Source organism: Anomalospiza imberbis, chromosome Z (assembly GCF_031753505.1).
Source record: "Anomalospiza imberbis isolate Cuckoo-Finch-1a 21T00152 chromosome Z, ASM3175350v1, whole genome shotgun sequence".
Taxonomy (NCBI): Eukaryota; Metazoa; Chordata; class Aves; order Passeriformes; family Viduidae; genus Anomalospiza; species Anomalospiza imberbis.
Genome location: NC_089721.1, coordinates 20,615,783 through 20,637,849, shown reverse-complemented (window position 1 = coordinate 20,637,849; position 22,067 = coordinate 20,615,783). Strand labels below are relative to the sequence as shown.

The following is a 22,067-nucleotide window of genomic DNA, read 5'->3' as shown; positions in this document are numbered from 1 at the left end:
GAACCCTAAATTTGTGCACTTATAAACAGTGATCATTTAGTGTCATTTCACTCTAATCCACCCCAAGGGATCAATTAACAATAACCTGGGTTACCTTCACCTTCTGCAGTGAGTTGTAACATTTCAGTGGTGTCAAGGACAGGATCCCTTGGATGTGGTGCAATGACCAGTATGGTCCAAAGCCATTGCAGGGTTTTCTTCTGGTAAAAAAATCTAACTGACCTCCTAGGGGTGGTAGGGAAAAGGACATTGACCCTTAGTGGGTTGTTGAAGGGTATTATTGCTGAGGGTGAGTGAGGTGGTGGCTGTCTTCTCATGGCAGGTTATGAACATAGCCATCAACTTCGGGAGGGGAGGAGAGGGGAGGAGAGGAGGAAAGGGGGAGAGGGGGAAAGGGAGGAGAGGGGGGAAAGGAGAAGGGGAAGGGGAAGGGGGAGGGGGAAGGGGGAAGGGGGAAGGGGGAAGGGGGAAGGGGGAAGTGGGAAGGGGGAAGGGGGAAGGGGGAAGGGGGAAGGGGGAAGGGGGAAGGGGGAAGGGGGAAGGGAACAAGTGCCACCATCCAAAACCCTAGGTGACATACTTACTGGCAGTCTTAATCTAAGGATACTGAATAAAGACAGCTGAAAAAGAAAACTAATGTGTCTGGGCAAGCAGAGAGCAGAAATACAAGGAAGAAAAGCAAACACTCAGTCAGTGGACATCAGTATACTTACTCAAATAGTGAGACAAATTTGGCAGCATAATCAATCTGACAGCTTAGAAATTTTTTTAAGCAGTCTCTTTCTTTCTGCTTCTTTTACAGGTATTCTCTTTGCAATGCAAAAGAAAAGTTCCTGGAAAAATCTTCAATTCAGCTGTTGGTTTGACAGACCCCCAATATCTCAAATAACCAAAGTGTCTCCTCAACTAAAACCAGCTTGAACAGATGAAACTGAGCAAACAGCTTTCCCTCTGCTCTTAAAGTCTTGAGGCCATTGAATAAATATCCGGTCAACAATACTTACAAGAGCATTTTGGGAATTCCTGCAGTTAGGTCACAAAAAATGGACAGCTCTTTCCCCATCTTCTCTTTACTAAATGCAGGCAAAAACAAGTGACAATAGTAAATAATGTTCCAGTAACTGAAACCCAAAATAGCAGCTATACCAGAGTACTGATACTCAGCAGAAGCAAAGGTTCAGCAGGTTCTTGAAGGAGCGGCCAGATAATGTCACTATTTACAGTCCACATCATATCATTCATGCAGTGGGCTTTTACTGAACAAATTTTTTTACTATACATCATCCTTACGCTTAATAATACTTTGTCCTTGCAAATCAAGACAGTTACTGGTGTGTCAAAAAATCTGGATGTTCCATTTAGACATCAGTATCTAGGAAAGCATTAGACATCAGTAGTCAGAGGGAAAAAGAGCAGCAGGGACTTCAGTATCTGTATTGGTACCTGGAACTAAAACTTGACTGACTTGCATTCAAAATTTATCATCCTCTTCTAGAACAGTGAATACAGAAAATAAATATATTCCTCCTTGGTCTACACACCACAAAAACACTGCTAGGAGAAAGTGTTTTGGTTCGGACTGTGAAACTAAAGGAGAAAGAACAAGGTCTCACTAGAAGCATAATGCCTCTATGAAAAGACTTCTATGCATGGTAGCTCTTTAGCAGATTAAAAGACTAATACAGAAGTGACATGCTAATCCACATTCTGGAAAGTAATTACACAGTACAAAAGACAGCTTCAAAAATTAATCAAGAAACCCCCAAAAACAGACAGCCCCCAAAAAAGCGAAACCCACAACCTTTATAAGATTCCCATGCTTCACTTTTTTTCAGGTTGCTCATACAAATACAAAGACTCACAGCTCTAAAGTGTTTCAAAGAAAAATGTCTGCTAGCATCAGCGTTTCTTCCCCTCAAAGATCTACTTCTGCTTTCTGGGTAGGTATGTAAGAACTTGCTACTGACATCACAGATAAACTAGCCATGTTCATGAAAATCATTAAATTAGGTCAGTGCAAATAAGCTAACTATTCTTTTTCCTCTTTGCTTTTAAGTAATCAAGATACATCTTGCTTTATTTCTGAAAACTGTTCACTTGTACAATTATCTTTGGAAGAAAGGCAACCAGCTTCAGCATCCATTGGAACACACACACCTCTGCAACTGAAGCCTCATTAAAATAATTTCACTGCTTAGAAAATAGCTTACATAATTCTTCTAAAGAAACTAGCATTAGTGGCCCAATGAAAATAAAAGTAGCAGCAACTAGTGTGGAGGAAAAAAAATAAAAATAAAGGGAAGAAAAAAAGCCACATCTACAAAACCAATTCAGTACAGTTTTAAACCTACACCAGGGCTATAATACAGCTGATAAATCAGCCATGATAGCAAGTGTGCAAGGCTGAAGCCAGGCACAGAGTAACAAAATAAAGGTAGCAAATCACAACTCCAGATGCATGGCCACATATATTCATCATGCCACATAAAGTGGAATCAAGACATCAAATTGGACGACCTTAGGCCAGTGTGCTGCACACCACCACAGGTAACCTCAACACTCATCCTGCACTGCAGGTTCCTTAACTTACCACTGTAACATTCTTTCAAATCTGCCCTTGCCCTCCTATAGAAAGGCAATTTATAATCAAGAGAACAACAGAAAAGGAAATGGCTTTCTTGTACCTTTCCTAAGAGCATATCTGTTGAGAGAACAGAATACCTTAACTCAATTAGTTACAGCATTCTCAATCTTCTGTATGAAATTGCAGCACAATTCTGGCCTCCATGCAACTCAAATCTAAACTCATAAAAATACATTTATTAAAGAGGCTGATTGATTTAAGATTACCAAAAGGTTTTAAACCCTTGACAACAAGATGAATGAATGACCAATGAATTTAGCTTCAGAACAGGTAAACCTTCAGCTTTTGCCACATTAAAGGCTTCTTCTTGGCAATCTTTCTTCATAAAGATAAAATTACTGTAAAAAAAAGTTTCAATTAATACTATGTTCCCCTGCCACATCACCTACTCTTAAGATACTTATAATATCCACCTCTGACAAATTCAACATGTTTTTACAGAGATTTGTTGAAATAAAAATGTACACTACAAAAAATGGTTTGATTTTTAAAGATCTCTCAACTCACCTCATTTTGTCCCCTTGCAGTAAGGGGACAAGATTACATAGTAAACAAAAGGGTCCCCCTAAAAAAAAATCAGTCTTACCCTTCCACACAGTAAACCCACTTTGGAGATGTTACAAATGTAACACTCTGTATTATGAAATCAGTATCAGTACTGATGTTTACACTTAGTAGTTTTCAAATGACAGATTTTTCTTCTTACATAATGACAGCTGACAGACATACCTTGTAGTGCTACAGGGATAGCTGTCCAAGTTCCCTGAGTGGGTTCCCTGAACCCACCTATGTTCAGCTCTACAGAACTCAGCCAACAGCAGTACCCACTTCCCTATACACATTCAGGGACTTTGGGGTAGAAGAGGGAAGCTAGAAAAACATTTTACACATGACCTAAGTGATGTTCTAAAAATACTGTTGCATAAAGAAATAAGGCACAACTCTTCCTTAAAGAAGCAGTGACATGACTGCCTATCTATTGCAAATAACAAAAAATGTACAGATCCACTTCTTATTTTGATGGCTGAACTGGAGTCATTTGGAAACTAACATCAAAGGCCACTTCCAACAGCTCTTCAGACAAGACATCACCTTGTTTCAACTTTACTATTCATAAGATTTACTACAAGTTTGAATTAATTTCTTGGCATTATTACATGACCAGATCACCGGGTACATTTAGAGAAAAAATAAGTTTCCAACTGAGAAACCAAGAGCCCAGCATCAGTTTCCAAAGGTGATGTTTGAAGTATTAAATGCATTTAACTGTAAAGCCAGCATGAGTTTATAGAGCTGTACTCAGGAAAGGAAAAAAAAAACGTATTTGTAAACTAAGCAGATTTCAGCTACCAACATGTGTCAGCTGAAACTGCATGGAGCTACACCTACCTAAATGTATGTAACAACACTTTTCAAACCCTTTCCTTCTTTGAAAGTTTTTAAAATGAAATATCTACATAAGCTACCGATTGTGGAGGCCTTGGCCAGCTGCTAGCCAACTGACCCAGCCACCTTCTCACTCCCCTCCTCGACAACCCATGGGAGAAAATAAGATGGAGAAGTTCATAACTCATAAACTCTTGTTTATGAGAACTCTCATAAACAGAGTTCTTGCACCCATTACCATGATAGGCAGAACAGGTTCAGCCTAGGGGAAATTAATTGGCTAATGAGAAACAAAGACTAATTAAGAGCTTTTTCAAAGTTCACATCTTCATTTTCAACTCCTCTACCTCTTTCCTCACAAGCAGTGAAGAGAATGGATGTTGAAGTCACTCCCTAACAACTCCTCTCCTCACACTACTGCCGTGATCCTCCCAAAGGACACCCCTACAGCCTTCCACTACCAGCAACGGGCCACCTGTGCCCAGTACAACTGCACTTTTGGAAAGCACCTGAAGAGGACTTCATGAGAAAAGACACTTACTGAAACTCACCAAACACAATTGATTTACACAGGGACTCATGAGCCCCAAACCTGTATTCCAGACTTAGAGAGCCAAGGAAGGCAGACAGCTCACCCTTTTGCCCCGCAAAAGAGATTTTTATTTTTTTTATAGACAATCCCAGCAAACTGGGTCTGCAGCCATCAAGACCAAACTCTGCAAAAACACCCTTCAGTCACTAACAGCACAGGACAGGAAAGGGGAGAGAAAAACAGTCCTTGATTCCTTTTGACAATTTCAGCTGGATACTAAATAGCCTCAAAATTAACACTATTATGTCTATATGTAACTGAGAGTCAAGCAATGAAGACTCAATGCACCTGGGTTACCTCCAACCCACACTGAGTTTTCCTCGTGATATTTTACATGACCTTTTATTTCATGCCCACACAACCACAAAAAAAACACTTGACTTAAGAGCCAATATGGAAGAACACCTGAGCATCCATGATGAATACAATAACTAAACAAGACAATTATGGTTTTGATGAAGTCTTATTATAAAATCTCTCCAAGTGTTTCAATGGTTAGTCACATATAGAGATGTGCTGCAACTCCAAGCACTTAGGAGCTGTGCTGAAGCGATCAGCAATGTATACTACACCACTCAAAGCACTTCAAAAGGCTGCCTTCTAAGTCTCCTGCAAATGCAGACACCAGAATTATTTTAACTGCTATGTCTGTAGGGAAAAAAACCCTTCAAAGTCAATTTCCACACACATATTTTTACTCATATTATTTGGATCTTTAAAGTATATGCATATGCTTACAATATGAAATTTTGCAGCAAGAAAACAGTCATAACTGTCCAAACACTAAAGGAAATCAATGCAGCCATACCATACGTTTTTATACTCAATGCTTGTCTATACACTCTCTACTATTAAAAAAAAACTTATTATAAAGATTTCTACATCAAGTAAGTAAGTATCATTAATCCACTGAAGACCAACTGTCTCCTACACACATGTACGAAAACAGTGTGGTTTTAGGGGAGTCCTTAAATCTTAGGATCTAGCTTTATACTTAGAGTAAACACCAATCTTTCGTTATGAAAATGTCTTTTGCCCACAGGTTTATTGAAGCAGCTTAGCTGGCTTTATTTGGTCTATCCAAACAAATAGAGTACATTGCACAGTTACCAAAACCAAACTGCAGGAGGCATCTGTTAGCAGTACCATCAGAAATGAAAACAGATCAAAACATTCTACTTGTCCACACCTGGTAAAGTAGAAGGAAGGCTATGTATTTTTCCGTGTTTGTTTATGTAACCTCTTAAAGGATTAAAATCACAAAGTGGTATTGCTTTGTCTCCTAGGAAACAGGCAAATCTTTTAAAAGCAACTATACCTAAACACAGGGAAGACATTGCCAAAGGCTAACCACACATAGGAAGAAAGTTCCTACTCAAAAAATTTAAGGCAGAAAACACAGCCTCAGACAGTCAAGACATCTTGGAGGTGGATTACCAACTTCAAACCTAAACAGTGAGGATTAACACACTAACCACTTGTTAATTCTCTCATGAAAGCACATTACATCAACAATAGCCAATGAAGACAGAGGGATTCATGACTAATGAGAAACACCACACCCAGAAATTTCAACTGAAATGACTGTGTTTACAGTATCACTGAAGCTGCAACTGCAGCTCTTGCAGACACACTCACCTTAAGCTTATCCAGTAAAAACAGTACATGCATCAACTGCTGCCTGAAGTTCAACACTCACCAGAAAAACCTGGCCAGGCACCAACCACGAACTTTAGGTAGCTGATCTGGGGTCAGCACCATCAATACCCAAGTCAGCAAGGATTCTACTGCCCTTTAACAAACACTGAAGCATACCTAGGCTCCTGTACAACTGACAGTGCATGAGGTCATCACATCTTGGGATCAGACTACTGTTGATCTGAAGTAATTTCCCTCAAAATACATACAATGTGTACTGCCTTCAACAGCATTGCACAGCACAAATCCATTACCCTTGCTTTGTGACACTTCCTTATGTAGGTACAGTTCTGTTTCTTCATTTGTTTCGTAGAAACAATATTTCTATAGAAAGTCTATCTTCATATCAGACAACTGAAGGATCCTTTTCCCAGAAGCTGTACACATTAAGTTTTAATGTCAAAATAACTTTTCTGCAACACAACCTATTAAAAGTTCCCAAAAGGAAAGAATAAAAGGAAAGGCATAATTTAATTAGAAGATCACTAGCATTAAAAATACATTTTTCTTAATAATAGCAGGAAGAATATTTCAATAACTGCAACTAGGTATAGTTGAGATACTAGCACACCTATACTATGAAAAACATTCCCAACTTGTCCTGGAGTAAAGCCCAGGTCCTCAGAGATATTTAGCTTGCTAATTCCAATTCAGTCTTTGTTTTTTGCTGAAAGATCTATGACTTTATATATCTACATTTGTCATCTGCAGTTTCTGCAATTCACTTTTTCCTAATTTAATGTCAAAACAACATACTACTTGTGAGTGTCTTATTGGGAAAGTATACCTGGAATGAAAGTGCTTTAGCTCCCACTGCTATAAAACCTGTCTCTACCTGCTTGTAAGTTACAAGCTATTCCTTTGTTGTGCCCATGGTATAATATGAGTTTCTGGCACAGCTGCTCTCTTGGGCAGTGTGCAGGTGAGGTAATGCAGAGTGTAACAGCAGGGCTTGCAGATCCCTCCTTTCAGCGATTACCAACATACCAAAGTTCAGATGTGCTTTTCTTCACCCTCAAATGAGCTTACACCTGATAGACTGGCTGATAATAGGTTTTAGGCTATTGTGCCTGATAATAGGCTTTAGGTTTTTGCATATTTTTAACATATTTTTTCCTTCAATTTGTGTCCAATGGTCCTGTTAACACAATGTTAATACTATCAGAAGCACAAAAATTATTGAACATCATGGAGAATGTTTTCCCCAAGTGTACCTCATTATACCCTAACTGAACCTCTCTCCTCCTCCTCAAAAACCTTTACCCTACTTTAGGGTAAAGACTGTAGGACCACTGCTGTCTTAATGTAACCCTTGAATTTTCAGTTGCCTCAGTTTTCTGTCTCTAGTTACTACATCTGACAAGAGCTTAAAAATATGCATGCTGTTTGAACAGCACCAAATCGGAGGAGACCACAAAAACAGTTGCCAGGAGGAAAGGTAACATTCAGCACAGTGATACTATTGTAAACCAGTAGGAATATTCTTTAATTTGCATCTTCCTTCCTTGACCCCTAGAATCACTGAAGTTGGAAAAGATCATCGAGCCCAGCCTCTAGCCCAGCCTGTCAAGTGCACCACTAATCCATGCCTCTAAGTACTACATCAACACATCTTTTGTTGCTAACACATACTCAGTGTGAGCATATTTACATCCTCTCAGCAGAACTCAGCAACCCTGAACCCACACCATAATTCCAGTACACTGTTTGTGGTTCACTAAACTCAGGAACTAAATGAAACTCAAGCAAGTCAATGACGGTCACTGCTCTGCAATGGCAAGTAAGTGATATGCCCAAGGTCATCTCCTTGCTGCTTCAGCTGTAACTTAGAACCACATTTTCTGAATGTATGTACAGCCAATTCAATATGCAGTACTCTGCTTGTTGCAGAGCTATTCCAACAAAATCAATAACATCTTTAACTCTAGAGTGTGTCCTCCAGTGGAGTCATGTGTTAACACTAGCAGTATTTGAACAAATGGGAAGGGGGAAGAAAGGACTGACAGCAAGTTAAAACTCACCCAGCAGCTTTACATTACCCCAGCTACTCATCAAAGTTATGAAGACATACTTGAGCTTAAGGATTTCCCTGTGACCTTTTGTAAACACTCTCTTCTGCTAGCTAGCCCAGAACAAAATACATTAGGTACAATTCTCCCTGCCTTTCCCTGCCATGTACTAGGCACAAAACCAGAAACACAGTACGAAAGTCATCCGAGGCATTTTTGTTATGTGGCACGAATAACAGCTTTACAATGAAAGCACCCATTGAGCCATAGCTACAGCATTATTACATTCCAGTGAAAGTTTCCTGAGGTAACAATGAAAATCAAATGAGCAGTTTAGTGCAGTAGTTCATCTGCTTCATTCACTCACAGCTCTCTTCCTCAAGACTGCAAAGCTATTAAAAACAATGGAATCATTAATAGTCCAAGTGCAATTAATTCTACAGTCCCACTAGCATGGCAGCATGGCCTCACAACAGAAGTTTGTTACTTGGTATAGAAGCACCACCCCCAAAAAATTAAAAATACATTCATATTAAACTATCATATTACATTAAATTATTACATTATTATTAAAAGAATATATTGAAATATACTCAGTAGTTAAAATAAAACTCTGCAAAATGTATCTAATACAGAAGCTTCTCTGTCAGGCAACAGTGAATCTCTCTTGGCTATAATAGTTCCCATCCTATAATCAATTCTTTTCACACACACTTAGCAATTTTGCAACAGGGTTTTCATAGCTTCTTTTGTGGTTTTTTTGGGTTTTTTTTTTGGGGTTTTTTTTGGTTTTTTTTTTGTTTCTCCTGAAGGTCACTTCCAGAGCTCTTTTTCTAGTTTAGGATTATACATGTTATCTGTATGCTTGAGGGCCACACAAGACCAGAGTGGGGCTTCCTCTGTCACTGAGTGGCTGCTTGTGGGAATGCTGAGCAGGTGTGTGGCTTGTGCTTGAGGGTCTCGAGGTCTGCTCTGCTGCAGGGCTTCCTCCATCCCTGAGTAGTGGGCTGATTAAATGAGGCCTCCAAGGAGCGCTGCAAACAGGGGAGTGGCACGGCAGTTTGCAAGGCAGTTCACGCAGGCAGGGCAAGCAGGCATGGTTGTAGGGTTTCTTGCTAGTAAAGTTTACTTTGTGTTGTTTGCGGTGTTTCTGTTGGTTGGTTTTAGGGTTTCTGGTAGTAATGGTTTGTATGCAATCCAAAACTGCAGTTAGTACGAGTGTAAGTAATCAGATGGAACACTCTAAGAAGGATGCATCTGCCCAGACCCCTTCCTGTGTGGACTGTTTGAGCTTATCAGTGGTTTCAGGGGGCATTGCGAAGGAAACCTGCCTGCAGTGTGAACAAGTGAACAATCTCTTTTCGCTGGCCGAGCTTAGGAAGTTGAAAGACTAAGGAGTATCAGGGAAAGTGAAAGGGAAGTAGATTGGTGGAGTTCAGCCCTTCCATACATGAGGGAAACCCAGCAAGAGTCAGAAGACTCCCATGCCTCCCACATGTCAGACAACAGAAGAGCACCTGGTAGATGAAGGGGATTTGAAGTGGGTACCTACTCAAGGAGGTAATAATAAAAATTCTTCCCAACCCCCACTCCCAAGCCAGGTGCCACTTCAGAATAGGTATGGACCCCTGGATCTGGAGAATCAGCCAGATGGTTTAGAAGAAAACTATCTACACAGTGAGTCTCCCAATTATGATTCATCTGTGAGAAGGATTACCACCTCTAACATCAAAAAGGAAAGAAGGGTAATCGTGGTGGGTGATTCTCTTCTGAGCGGAACAGAGGGCCCCATATGTTGACCAGACACATCCAACAGGGAGGTCTGCTGCCTCCCTGGGGCCCAGGTACAGGATAATACTAAGAGACTTTCTGGGCTAATTCAGCCCTCTGATTATTACCCACTGCTGATACTCCAGGCTGGCAGTGATGAAATTGAAAAGAGGAGTGTCAGGACAATTAAAAGGGACTTTAGGGCACTGGGTCAAGTGGTTGACAGGGCAGGAGCACAGATAGTATTCTAATCAGTCCCTTTGGTGGCACGGAAAACTGATGAAAGGAATAGGAGAGCCCACATTATCAATAAGTGGCTCAAGGGTTGGTGCCATCAGCAGAATTTTGGGTTCTTTGATCATGAGGCAATTTTTGCAGCACCTGGCCTGCTGGAACCACATGGGCTCCATCTCTCTGTTAAGGGCAGAAGGTTTTTAGGGTGTGAACTGACAGAACTTGTTGAGGCTTTAACTAGGTTTGAAGGAGGAAGGGGATGCAGCTGGGCTCTCTGGAAGCAGGCCCAAAGGTGGTAAGCCTGAGTTAGGCGTGAAATCAGCAGCCCAGCTGAGGTGCATGTGCACAGCATGGGCAACAAACAAGAAGAGCTGCAGGCCATGGTGCAACAGCAGAGCTATGATGAAATTGCCATCACAGAAACGTGGCTTGTGCATGATTCACATGGCTGGAGTGCTACACTGGATGGCTACAAGCTCTTCAGGAGAGATGGGAAAGGGAGAAGAGGTGGAGGGGTGGCCCTTTATAATAGGGAGGCTTTGGACACCATAGGTATTAAAACTAATGACGATGAGGTTGAATGCCTTTGGGTAGGAATTAGGAGGAAGGCTAATAAGGCTGATATCCTACTGGGAGTCTGTTACTGTCCACCCAACCAGGAGGAAGTGGTGGACAATTCATTCTATAAACAGCTAGAGAATATTTCTGGATCATCAGCCCTAGTTCTTGTTGACGATTACAACTTGCTGGACATTTGTTGGGAACTTAATACAGAGAAAACAGGCAGTCTGGATGGGCAAGGAGGTTTTGGAGGAATCCAGGAATAAAAAAAGGATGTACAATCTTTGGAAGGAGGGTCGGGTTTCTCAGGTAGTATTTAAGAGGACTGCTAGAGTATGTAGAAAAAAATTAGGGAAGCTAAAGCTCAGTTTGAACTTAAAATGGCAACTGTTATCCTGTAAAGGATAACAAAAAATGTTTTTATAAATATATTAATGGTAAAAGGAAGAGTAAAACTAACCTTTGTTCTTTATTAGATGCAGAAGGGAACTTTGCTACTGCAGATGAGAAGAATGCAGAGGTGCGTATGGCCTTCGTCCAGTTTTTAGTGAGAAAATTTGCCTTCAGGATAACTGTCCTCTTGGGTTGCTCGATGATATCAGGAAGCAGAATGGTCCCCCCATCATCCAAGAGGAGGCAGTCAGAGAACTACTGAGCTGCTTGGATATTCATAAGTCCATGGGACCAGATGGAATCCATCCCAGGGTGATGAGGGAGCTGGCAGATAAGCTTACAAAGCCACTCTCCATCATTTACCAGCAGTCCTGGCTCACTAGTGAGGTTCCAGAGGACTGGAAGCTGGCCAATGTTACACCCATTCACAACAAGGGTGGGAAGGAGGATCCTGGCAATTATAGCCCAGTTAGCCAGACTGTACCAGTTTAGGTTATGGAACAGTTTGTATCAAGTGTCATCACACACAGCTTAGAGGATGGCCAGGGTATCAGACCCAGCCAGCATGGGTTTAGGAGGGGTAGGTCATGTTTGATCAACCTGAATTCCTTTTACGGCCAGGTGACCCCCCTGGTGGATGCAGGAAGGGCTGTGGATGTTGCATACCTGGACTTCAGCAAGGCCTTTGACACTGTCTCCCACAGCACACTCCTGGAGAAGCTGGCAGCCCACGGCTTGGACAGGGACACTCTTTGATGGGTTAGGAACTGGCTAGATGGCCAGGCCCAGAGAGTGGTGGTGAGCAGTGCTGCATCCAGCTGGGGCCAGTCACCAGTGGTGTTCCTCAGGGGTCTGTGCTGGAGTCAGTCCTGTTTAATATCTTTATTGATGACATGGATGAGGGGATTGAGTCTTTCATTTGAGGACAACACTTACCTGGGAGCTGGGAGCATGTGTCAATCTGTTGGAAGTTAGGAGGGCTCTGCAGAGAGACCTGCAATGGTTGAATGGATGGGCAGAGTCTAACAGGATGAAGTTTAATAAATCCAAAAGCCGAGCCCTGCATTTTGGCCAGAATAACCTCCTGCAACATTACAGGCTGAGGACAGTGAAGCTGGACAGTGCCCAGGCAGAAAGGGACCTGGGGGTACTGGTGACAGTGGCTGAACATGAGCCAGCAGTATGCCCTGGTGGCCAAGAAGGCCAACGGCATCCTGGCCTGTGTCAGGAATAGTGTGGCCAGCAGGACCAGGGAGGTCACCCTTCCCCTGTACTCAGCATTGGTGAGGCCACACCTCGAGTGCTGTGTCCAGTTCTGGCCCCTCAGTTTGGGAAGGACGTCGAGACTCTTGAGCGGGTCCAGAGGAGGCAATGAGGTTGGTGAGGGGCTTGGAACACAAAGCCTGTGAGGAACGGCTGAGGGAGCTGGGGTTGTTTATACCGGAGAAAAGGAGACTCAGGGGTGACCTAATCACTCTCTACAACTCCCTGAAAGGTGGTTGTAGTCAGGTGGGAGTTGGTCTCTTTGTCCAGGCAGCAACTGAAAGAATGAGAGGACACAGTCTTAAGCTGCACCAAGGGAAATACAGATTGCATATTAGGAAGAAGTTTTTTACAGAAAGGGTAATAAAGTTCTGGAATGGTCTGCCTGGGGAGGTGGTGCAGTCACCATCCCTGGATGTGTTTAAGAAAAGACTGGGTGTGGCACTCAGTGCCATGGCTTAGTTGAGGTGTTAGGGCATGGGTTGGACTCGATGATCTTCTTTAAGGTTTCTTCCAACTTAGTCATTCTGTGAATTCTGTGAATTCTGTGAATTATCCATTAAGAAAAAAGTCTTGCATTCATCCCTGGTTCCCACTTGAAATTTAAGTTACTCAGTAAAGAAACCTGTGGCAAGGGCACCCAGGCTGTTTATACTGCTGAACACTTAAGCTTTAACCCTTGAGGTACTTGTAGCTCACTTCTGAACAGTGCAAGTTCATCAGCTTAGTTACATTTGTACAGGAGGGCAAGGCATTCATCCCACTGCTCCTTGGCTGGAGCCAGTCTTTCAGGTAGAAAGTTTGATAAGGGCACCCCTTCTGGTAGCAAACTATAAATAAAACCTTACTTAGCTCAGTAAACCAAAAGCTAAGATAGGTTCCTGGCTTGATTTCAAAGCACAGCTCATTTGCCAACACACTCCCATGGTTCTCATCTTTTCAGCAACCTTGTCCTCAATTTTTTGTTTTCACTCTATCACAAAAAAAAAAAAAGCTACCAGCATTTTATGACTTTAAGCACCAGTTTCCCACAACTCATATAACTTAAAACCCAACACCACACAACTATTATAAAGTTTCAAAAATAATTTTAAAAGCCACAGCTGCAAGAGAAAAACTGAAAAGAATCTGAAGGCTGAAGCAACAAATCATAAAATTTGGCAGTAGGACCTTGTGTATTTCAGACTGCAGAGTATTTCAAGCCCACATCACTATTTTTAAAGGAGCTTAGCAATGGCACAGTTCTGCTGGTGATACCATAACACTGAGAAGCTCCCAACGTATGCTGGAACACTGCTACACATACCAAAAAACACCAAATTAGAAAAAAAGCAAAAATTTTCTTCCTCCCTTCCTCTTTCCCAGTTAAAGAAGCTGTTAAGAAGACTGGTGTATCTCTTAAGACAAAGCCTGAGCAGGTCAGATCCTAGCCCAGCAGGAGAACAGGCAGACCCTGCATTACTGACGTTCTTAATAACAGGCATCTGCTTTGTCAAAACTGATGTAAGAAAAAACCTCCAACCTCCAGAGCAATTTTACTGAAGGAAGATTCAACAGAAAACCGCAGGGACTCTGTTCTCATAACTAATATTTTCAGAGTCTTTATGCCCCTTATTCTTAAGTTTCCCAATTCTGCATTTCAGATTTTTGCTCTAAAGGAAGGGTAAATCTTTTTGTCATGCCTTGTACAGAAGAGCATTGTTAGTTAATGTTTGCCAGCTCTAGGCAGTAACAAAAACATAGGATCAAAAACCAAGTATTCAATAGTATTAATGCTTCAGTATTGCAACCTTTGAGCACAGTTGTGCTTTGGGAGTGGGGGACAGAGCGCATAATTTGCGACAAAACCAAGAGGCAAGCTACACCATATACACAAATTGTTGCAGAAAAAAACTACCTAGCTGCTCAGCTTCCTAGCTCAAGGACCTCCTCATTTACACTGTACTTGGCCATGCTTTTATTTTGTGCCTCAAGACTTCAAATTCTCTTATTCCCTTCTACAAGCCCAACTTTACACAAGCTGTTACTGCTAGCAAAGTAGCCCCATCATACACAGCTTCCTCACAGTACAAGAGTAACACATCTTGTTATGTTTACCATCATTCAGTTCAAAGCAGCTTACATCTAGCCAACAGACTTTGGGCTGTACTCCTTCTACAGAGCTGCAGCTTTTCAAAAAAGATTATTTCTTTACATTTGGTTTCACAGTTGGATGTACACACACAAAGGGATACTGAAGATTAGCCTCAGGACTATGTCCACCACTCTGAAAAATATAAAGGGTGCAAAAGGGCCTCTCAACTATTTTTGCAAACTGTTCAGATTCTGAAGACTGTAATTATCAGTTCCTCACCCACCTCTTTCCAAAATTTTAAGTATCTAAATAGTTCTAGTGCAAAAAATCAGACATGCAACTCAATGTATGCTTCTTCACTTCTTACATATTCTAAGTGAAAAGAAAGATAGATGTTCTGGTTATAGGCTTATTTATACCCACCAAATTCTTGAAAAGAAGTTCCAGAGAGCTGCAAATATTACTACTGTACTGATATTTTCAAATATCAAGCTGCAGCACATGGCTGTTTTAGATTAAGCCCTCAACCATGTGTCCCTCCATGTCCCAGAAGATTTCTGAGACAATAAGGACACATAACAACAGGCACCTTTAAAGGACTATCCTGCAGAAGAAAGGTTTAAAGCAGTAGACAAACATACATTTTCTTCATACTAAAAGCAAATCAATGAAGTCTTTTACATGACTCTTGAGACAGTCTTACTCACTTAAATTGTCAAATACTTCACTTTATGGGTAACTTACCTCAAACATACCTAAAAATCCAAAAGCAATGCTGTTATCTGGCTGACATGACAAAATAACAATTTTGCAGCTGTTCTAGATTAGATGAGTGTTTTATTTAATCCCACCACAATCATTTTAACCCTGAGAAGAATAAATTTTTTGATAGCACTATTATTCTGTAGTATGAACTAAAGATCACACTAGCAATTAGGCTATTCATCTTTAGCTAGCTTTATCATTCAGGTGTGCTACAAAAGGGAAGAATCCATCACTGTTAGAGATAAAAAAGCCTGAAACAATTAGAGGAAAAATCTATGGTAAGTCCCTCACAGTCTGTGAATGTCCCATGGTTACTTCTGCAGCAGGATAAGCAGGAAGGGAAAGAGGTAACAGAACACTACTTTCTAGCCAGGTCACAGAGACATTTTCCCAGAACTACCACCACCTCCATTACATGTAGATGCACATGTAAATACTGCCATCACTTCAAACACTGCTTATTTTACTCCAAAGTATTTTGATTTCCACCCCTCTCCCAAACTGCACCACTTTTGCAGCAATTTTGCTGGGGTGAAGATCTGGCACACAATCTGTAATGCTGAAGGGACTGTACCTTCCTAGTAGGCTTATGTTAAAGGATGAATGTGTGAAAGCATAATTTCTAGAGCAATACATTCTTTACCTCACTCCTCACCTGGCTATGAATACTCTAATGACAAAATCTTAGCTTCCTAGTAATTAATTCTCACCACACAGTCCTCATGAAGCTGCAACAGATTGCAACATGAACAGCAAGAAGGCAGATTGAGGAGAAGAGTTAGCCACAACAGAAAAAGGTTTTGTACTCACTCTGTGCAGTGAGATACTTTTTAATACACAATACACACTAACTAGATAGAAGGAGAAAATGTACAAGAATCAACTTCAAAGCTCAGAGGACTCCTTTAATGAGAAAACTTATCTTGTCATGCTGCTCATCATCTCAATCCTTATAAACACAAAGAGTCACTTCAGTGCCAAACACTGAATTCACAGAGCAAGAACTGGAATTATTTGAGAACAATATACCATACTTCCATCCCCCCACCATTTTTTGTAGGTGGTTTTAGGTTCTAAGGGAGTTTTTTTAAGCATGCAGAATAATGGAGAGAACTTACTATAGTAATTCAGAAGTCACTGGCAGGTTCAGAAGCTTCTGGATCCATTTCAGATGTTTGTTACATGGCAAAGTAAGATTCTGAAAGAATTCTGATCCTTCCTGGTTTGTTACTCTGCTTTGGTAAGCAATGTGTAGTTACTGTGACAAGGTTTATAGAAAGGTGATTGAAAAACAGACAATTCCAAGACACACAATTTAACCTTCAGATCCTTGAGATTACTGGTGTAGAGCAAGGAATCCATAGCTTGCCTTCATTCTCCTCCTAAGAAACAAGGTTAAACCAAGTGAGCTTTCAGCTCCCCTAAAAAACATTGACTAAGATTTGAAAGCTACCATCAAAAGGATTATCCTCCATATCCATTATCCTCCACAATGTAAGTCCAGTACTGACTACTCACAGAGAGCAGAAGCAGACAGATTACAACAGAAAACATACTGTTGTCCAGCCTCAACTCCTCTCTTCATAGACTGCAAAACACTCTTTCCAGCAAAGAGAGTTCTGAAGACAATACAAAAAAAAATTTAAAAACTAACCAACCACACAGTATTAAAAATGTAGTGACCCATCATCTATGCAGTATTGTACTTGAGTGCCCTTCACCATGCAATCCCATCCTGCCTGCCGTCAGCAGTTAGCTACTCACCTCAGAAGAGCATAGGCAAATAATCTGCTTGAATTCATTTGTGTTTATGTGCTTGCTACTCACAGTACTTCAATGCACATAAGCAAAGCACTTCTCAGATGTTGGTGTTAAACCCTTATTTAATTCTCATGTGTCTTAAGATCTCAAAGTAAGACATCAAAAACACTTCAGAAACTGATGACTGTAATCTTGTAAACTATTATTTGTTCTTGCTTATATGAAATGAAGGACTGTTTTTCTTCAGGTATTTTGTGGGGTTTTTTCGGGTTTTTTTGGGTTTTTTTTTTGTATTTTGTTTTTTTAGGTGAAGTTTATGCAATTGTAGGATGAAGTAATGACAACAGAGAAGAAAAAAAAAAAAAGTGATGTACCGTCTCTTCCCACCCTTTCCTTCCTTGTTTCCCTCCAGGACTTAACTCTTCCAGACACGATACTCAGAAGAAGAGTTACCATGCTTTCAGTTCTACAGTCTAATTTCTGAACATAAGAGAAGCTGACCTGCTCTAGATAGCATCATTAAGTTTCCTTCACTGAGGTGGGGAGAGCAACCACTTTTTCGTAGAGTAGAAATGTTCGTATCATTCTTCAGGAAAGACATATAACTCATAATGGACCACAAACTGCAAATTAGCTGTCTGGGGTATGTAAAAAACAACAGTGTTTGAGAAACCTCTGAAATAATCTCTCTGTTCTAGCAGATCTGGCAAGGTGGTAAATCTGAGTATGACATTCTGTTTTTTGACAGCATGCTTCAAGACAGAAGTAACCAGCTGGAATGAGTACACAGGACAGCAATGAGAATGATCAGATGTCTAGAAACACATTCTACAGGAGAGATGAAAGACACTGGGGCTGTTTAGTCTAAAGAAATCCAGGAGGAGACAGGTTCAAGCTGTCAAGGATGTCTTATAATATGTCACAGAAGAAGATATAGTTCTACTGAAATACGACATGAAATGGTAATGCGTATGGGAAAATGTACATGTTTTCTAACTATCCATTTTTTAGTTTGGAAACCTTTTATATGTCATGATTTAGAAGAATTTACTGACAGCTAAAGTAGAAATAGAGGTAGCAGGATAATCTATTCCACTGCTGTCTGAAGGATACTGAACAGCTGTGACAACAGATTCAATTCTGCTATGCTGGCAACAGGAACAAGGACAGGGCAAGAGGAGAAATGAAACCTGCAAGCACAGGATCAAACACTGGAGATCCATATATCTAAAAGAACTCAGTAACAGAAAATCACAGAGAACATCAGCATTTCATTATTTGACAGTAATTAAACAGGATGTCAATGTGAAAACAGTATCTTCAAGCACTTCTCTCAATGGGATACTTTCAGCAGGCAGCACATAAAGAAAGCCTGAAATCATCTGTATGTACATCCTGGACCTCAGCCCTGCTTTCTTCCACTGTCCTTAGGGATTTCCATGTGAATAGCTGCTCTCTCAGCTTCAAATTAACCTCTGCACTGTAATGCACTGTGGTGTTGTAAGAAGCCGTCTGAAGCCCCCACATTTGCCTACCGATTGCCACGAGGAGAAACCCCTTCCCCACTGCAGTTCCGGCTGGGAGAGAGCAGCAGTGCAGGTGCAACTGCTGTACCATTACATTAGCTGTTCCAAACAAGGCCTGGCAAGGACTTGGCAAGGAGTTGGCAAGAACTTGGCAAGGAATCGGCAAGGACCTGGCATGGACCCAGCAAGGAACAGCCTACTGCATCTTTGCCCACTCTCCTTTAAGCCGAATAAACTTTTGGGGCGACTCCCGTGGTCCTTCATTGAAGACCCCTCATCTGCCTTGTTACCACCGTGACAGACGGACAAAGATTGAGAACCCTCCTCCCAAGGACTGAGACTGAGACCCCTACTACGGGGGGGGGGGGGGGGGGGGGGGGGGAGGGGAAGGTGGTCTGACCACTAATGACATGACCTGCTTCCCTTCAGTAATTTCAATGGATTTACTCTTCATTGTGTTTGCCTTGCTTTGGTGGTTTTGGTGGACTCACCTGTTCCCCCACAGCAATCACAATGGACTCTCATTGTCCTGCATGTTCCCCCCTCTTTCCTCTGTGGACTATAACTGGACCCCTGAGTTGACCAGAACTTAGAAGACTTCCCCAACACGACAAGACGGATCCCCATCGTCCGGACCACTGAGGATCTCGCCTGTGTTGGTAGCTATTCCCATCCCCCTCTTCTCTCTCTCTCTCTATCCTTTTATCTCCTTTCTGATCCCCACTATCGCATTTACTGTTTTGGTCCCTAATAAAGGTGCATTTGTTGTGATTCACTGATAGTCCCTTGATGTTTGTCTTTTTGCACTTTTGGGATCGGTGAAAAGAACCATCATGACACCCCGCAACAAGTGGATCGTGACAGGTGTGCTTGCATAAAATTGTTATACAGGTGGATTTGCCAGGTGGTTCTGAGGGTAGGCAGAAATTCAGCTGCAAACACTGACTACACCAAAATGGAAGGATGGGCAAAATCAAAACACAAAAAAACAGGCAAAAAAAAAAAATCTGGTTTCAGGTAATAAAGGAATCTAGCAGAGGGGAATAAAGGGGACAGAATAAAGCTGCAAACGCTCCCACTACAACACTAACTTGAGTTTATGCTGCTATCTTCTAGCACTACTAACTGATGGTGAGATATCAGATTGCCCTTAGAGAATTTCAAAATTCCGTGATTGCAACATTGAGTTATTTTTGGGCTTACCTTCTCTATACTGTCAACTCAAAAGATGCCTGTAATTTATCTCCAAAGCACACACAGAAATAACAAGCCTTTACCAGAAATTCACTGGTTTGCAAGCAGCTCCGAGTTTAGCTAACTGAACAGACAGACTTTGTACATTTCTGCATGGTATTATGCAGGCCTACCAACTGAGCCCTAAACCATCTAGACACCACATAATTGTGGTAAGCATAGCCCCAAGCCCACATGTATAAATTCCTGCCGAGAAGCAGGATATCTTAATCACCTAGCAGTGTGCTCCATACTAACAGCAGCTATGGAGCTCCTACTCAGTTCAGTGAAAAAGCAAGTTCACATCTATATATATATATTAAAAAAAAAAGTGGATATACCCACATTCACTCTACTCCTATCGTAAATGCATTTCACTGCAAATACATTATACTCTTTAGGGGCTCATGCAGTTGAAAGAAGCAAGGAACCTGGTCTGAGTTTGAGTATTTAAGAAAAAAAAGGAGGGGGATACAGAAAGGTATATTTAGTTCCAATTCATCATGCTGCTCTACAGCTGTATCAATTTACAGGATGCACCAGGAAAAGAGGAAAAATAGGAGCTACATACATAAACAGCCATTACTGCAGAGGGAAACATTCCTGACAACCACAGCTCAACTAGCTGAAAATACCTTCAACCAGCTTAACAGATATTCCTCCAGAAATGCAAGGTTTCTCAAAAAATCCTTTGCACATGCAGCCGCATAAAGGCACAGAATAAAAAAACGCCACCTAAGAGCAAACTAAAAAGTTGACCACAACGAAAGACCGTAAGGAAGGCACACAAGAGAAGATGCACCGAAGCAAAGTAAATCAGCAGTCAGACAGAACAATGCACCTGTTTGGGGTCATGGCTTGAAATATATTTAAGAAGTGTGAGTCATGCAACAAGAAATAAATAAAATAATTTTAAATATCCGTCTCAAGACCCAAAAAGGTTGTTTTACTGTAACACTGTGGGGCGGTCGTTTTGTCTTAAGAGTGCTTAGTAGGTATTGTAGCTAGATCAGGAGAGGAAAGGGAACAACACACGTATCCGCGTATCATGCTATGGATCTATCACCCACAGAGCTCATCCATGATCCACAGCCTGTCATAAGCTCACCAGAGGATTACTTTAGTGTGGGGGCTCGCCCATCACTTCCTTCTGGCATTAAAGAGTTTGCTTTGGAGAAGCGCTTTCCAAAGGTGACACGCTCGTGGATAGGGAAAGAAAAAAAAAAAGAAAAAAAAAAAAAAAAAACACCAAAAAACCCCAACACACAGACAAGCTTTCCTAAAACAAAAAAAAACCCCTCTCCATACAAAAACCCCCAACTCTCAATTATCGGCAGCCAGGGAGCCAGAGCCGGCCGAGCAGAAACAAGAACGTCTCGGGTTTAGCCGGGGAGACCGAGGAGAAGGCGCCGTCCCCAGGTGGGCACGAAGCCGCCCCCCGCCGCGGAGTCACCTCCGCCTCGCACCCCGGGACGGCCGCGCTGCGCGGGTGCTCCCGGCGCGGCCCCGGAGCGCAGGGGCGGAGAAGCAGCCGCCGCGCCCCGACCCCGCGCACCTCTTCATCCCGCTCCTCCAGCGAGGCGTCGTCGTCTGCCCGCCCGCCGGGGATCGCCTGCTCCGGCAAAGCCGCCGCCCCGCCGGGGGCCTTCGCCGCCCCGCTGCCCTCTCCCTCCTCGGAGAGAGTTTCCGAGCCGGAGGAGGAGCCGGAGCAAGAGGAGCCGACGTGGCCGGCGCCCCGCGCCCGTTCCGAAGCCGCCGAAACTTTCTCCGCCATGGCCGGGGGCTCAGAGCCGTGCCGCCAGCATGCCCCGCCGCCGGCAACCACGCTCCCCCGCCCCGCAGAGCGCAGCGCGGCAGCTGCGCCCCCGGGCCGGGCCGGGCCGGGCCGGGCCAGGCACCGTGCTCTGGGAGGCGGGCGGTGCCTGCGGGCGGGGCGGGCCAGGCCGGGCGGAGCCAATGGTGCGGAGGGCGGGCCCGGAGCGGCGGAGCGCAGCGGGAAGGCGGCAAGCGGCGGGGCTGGGTGTGCCCGGCCAGAGGGGCTGCCTCCCGCCGCGGAAGGAGGCGGGACGGAGGGGGAAAAGCCCGACGTCCCGCGGCGGCAGACGCCCTGACGGCTCGGTCCCACCGCTCGCAGCCCAGTGCGGAGAGGGCAGCGGGG

At 42.7% G+C, this 22,067-nt stretch overlaps 1 protein-coding gene and 1 long non-coding RNA gene across 6 annotated transcripts in view; one reads left to right on the top strand and one right to left on the bottom strand.

Moving 5' to 3' along the window:
- The window catches only part of MAST4 (microtubule associated serine/threonine kinase family member 4), a 288,832-nt gene extending 267,059 nt beyond the window's left edge, over nt 1–21,773 (bottom strand). For 3 of the 4 annotated variants that reach the window (XM_068175825.1, XM_068175826.1, XM_068175827.1), the window contains exon 1: nt 21,465–21,772. In XM_068175825.1, coding sequence (XP_068031926.1) covers nt 21,465–21,683 — 219 coding nt within the window. In that variant the 5' untranslated portion in view covers nt 21,684–21,772. Of the gene's footprint in view, nt 1–21,464 lie in introns of all 4 variants that reach the window. The other variant, XM_068175824.1, reaches the window with a different exon arrangement.
- Nucleotides 13,338–18,990, top strand: LOC137464991 (uncharacterized). Of its 2 annotated transcripts, none has more exons than XR_010994520.1 (3): nt 13,338–14,213; nt 15,594–15,667; nt 17,849–18,990. It is a non-coding gene; the product is annotated as an uncharacterized lncRNA (long non-coding RNA). The 2 variants fall into 2 exon arrangements; XR_010994519.1 differs by having other exon boundaries at nt 17,563–18,990.
- Nucleotides 21,774–22,067: the final 294 nt, after the last annotated feature.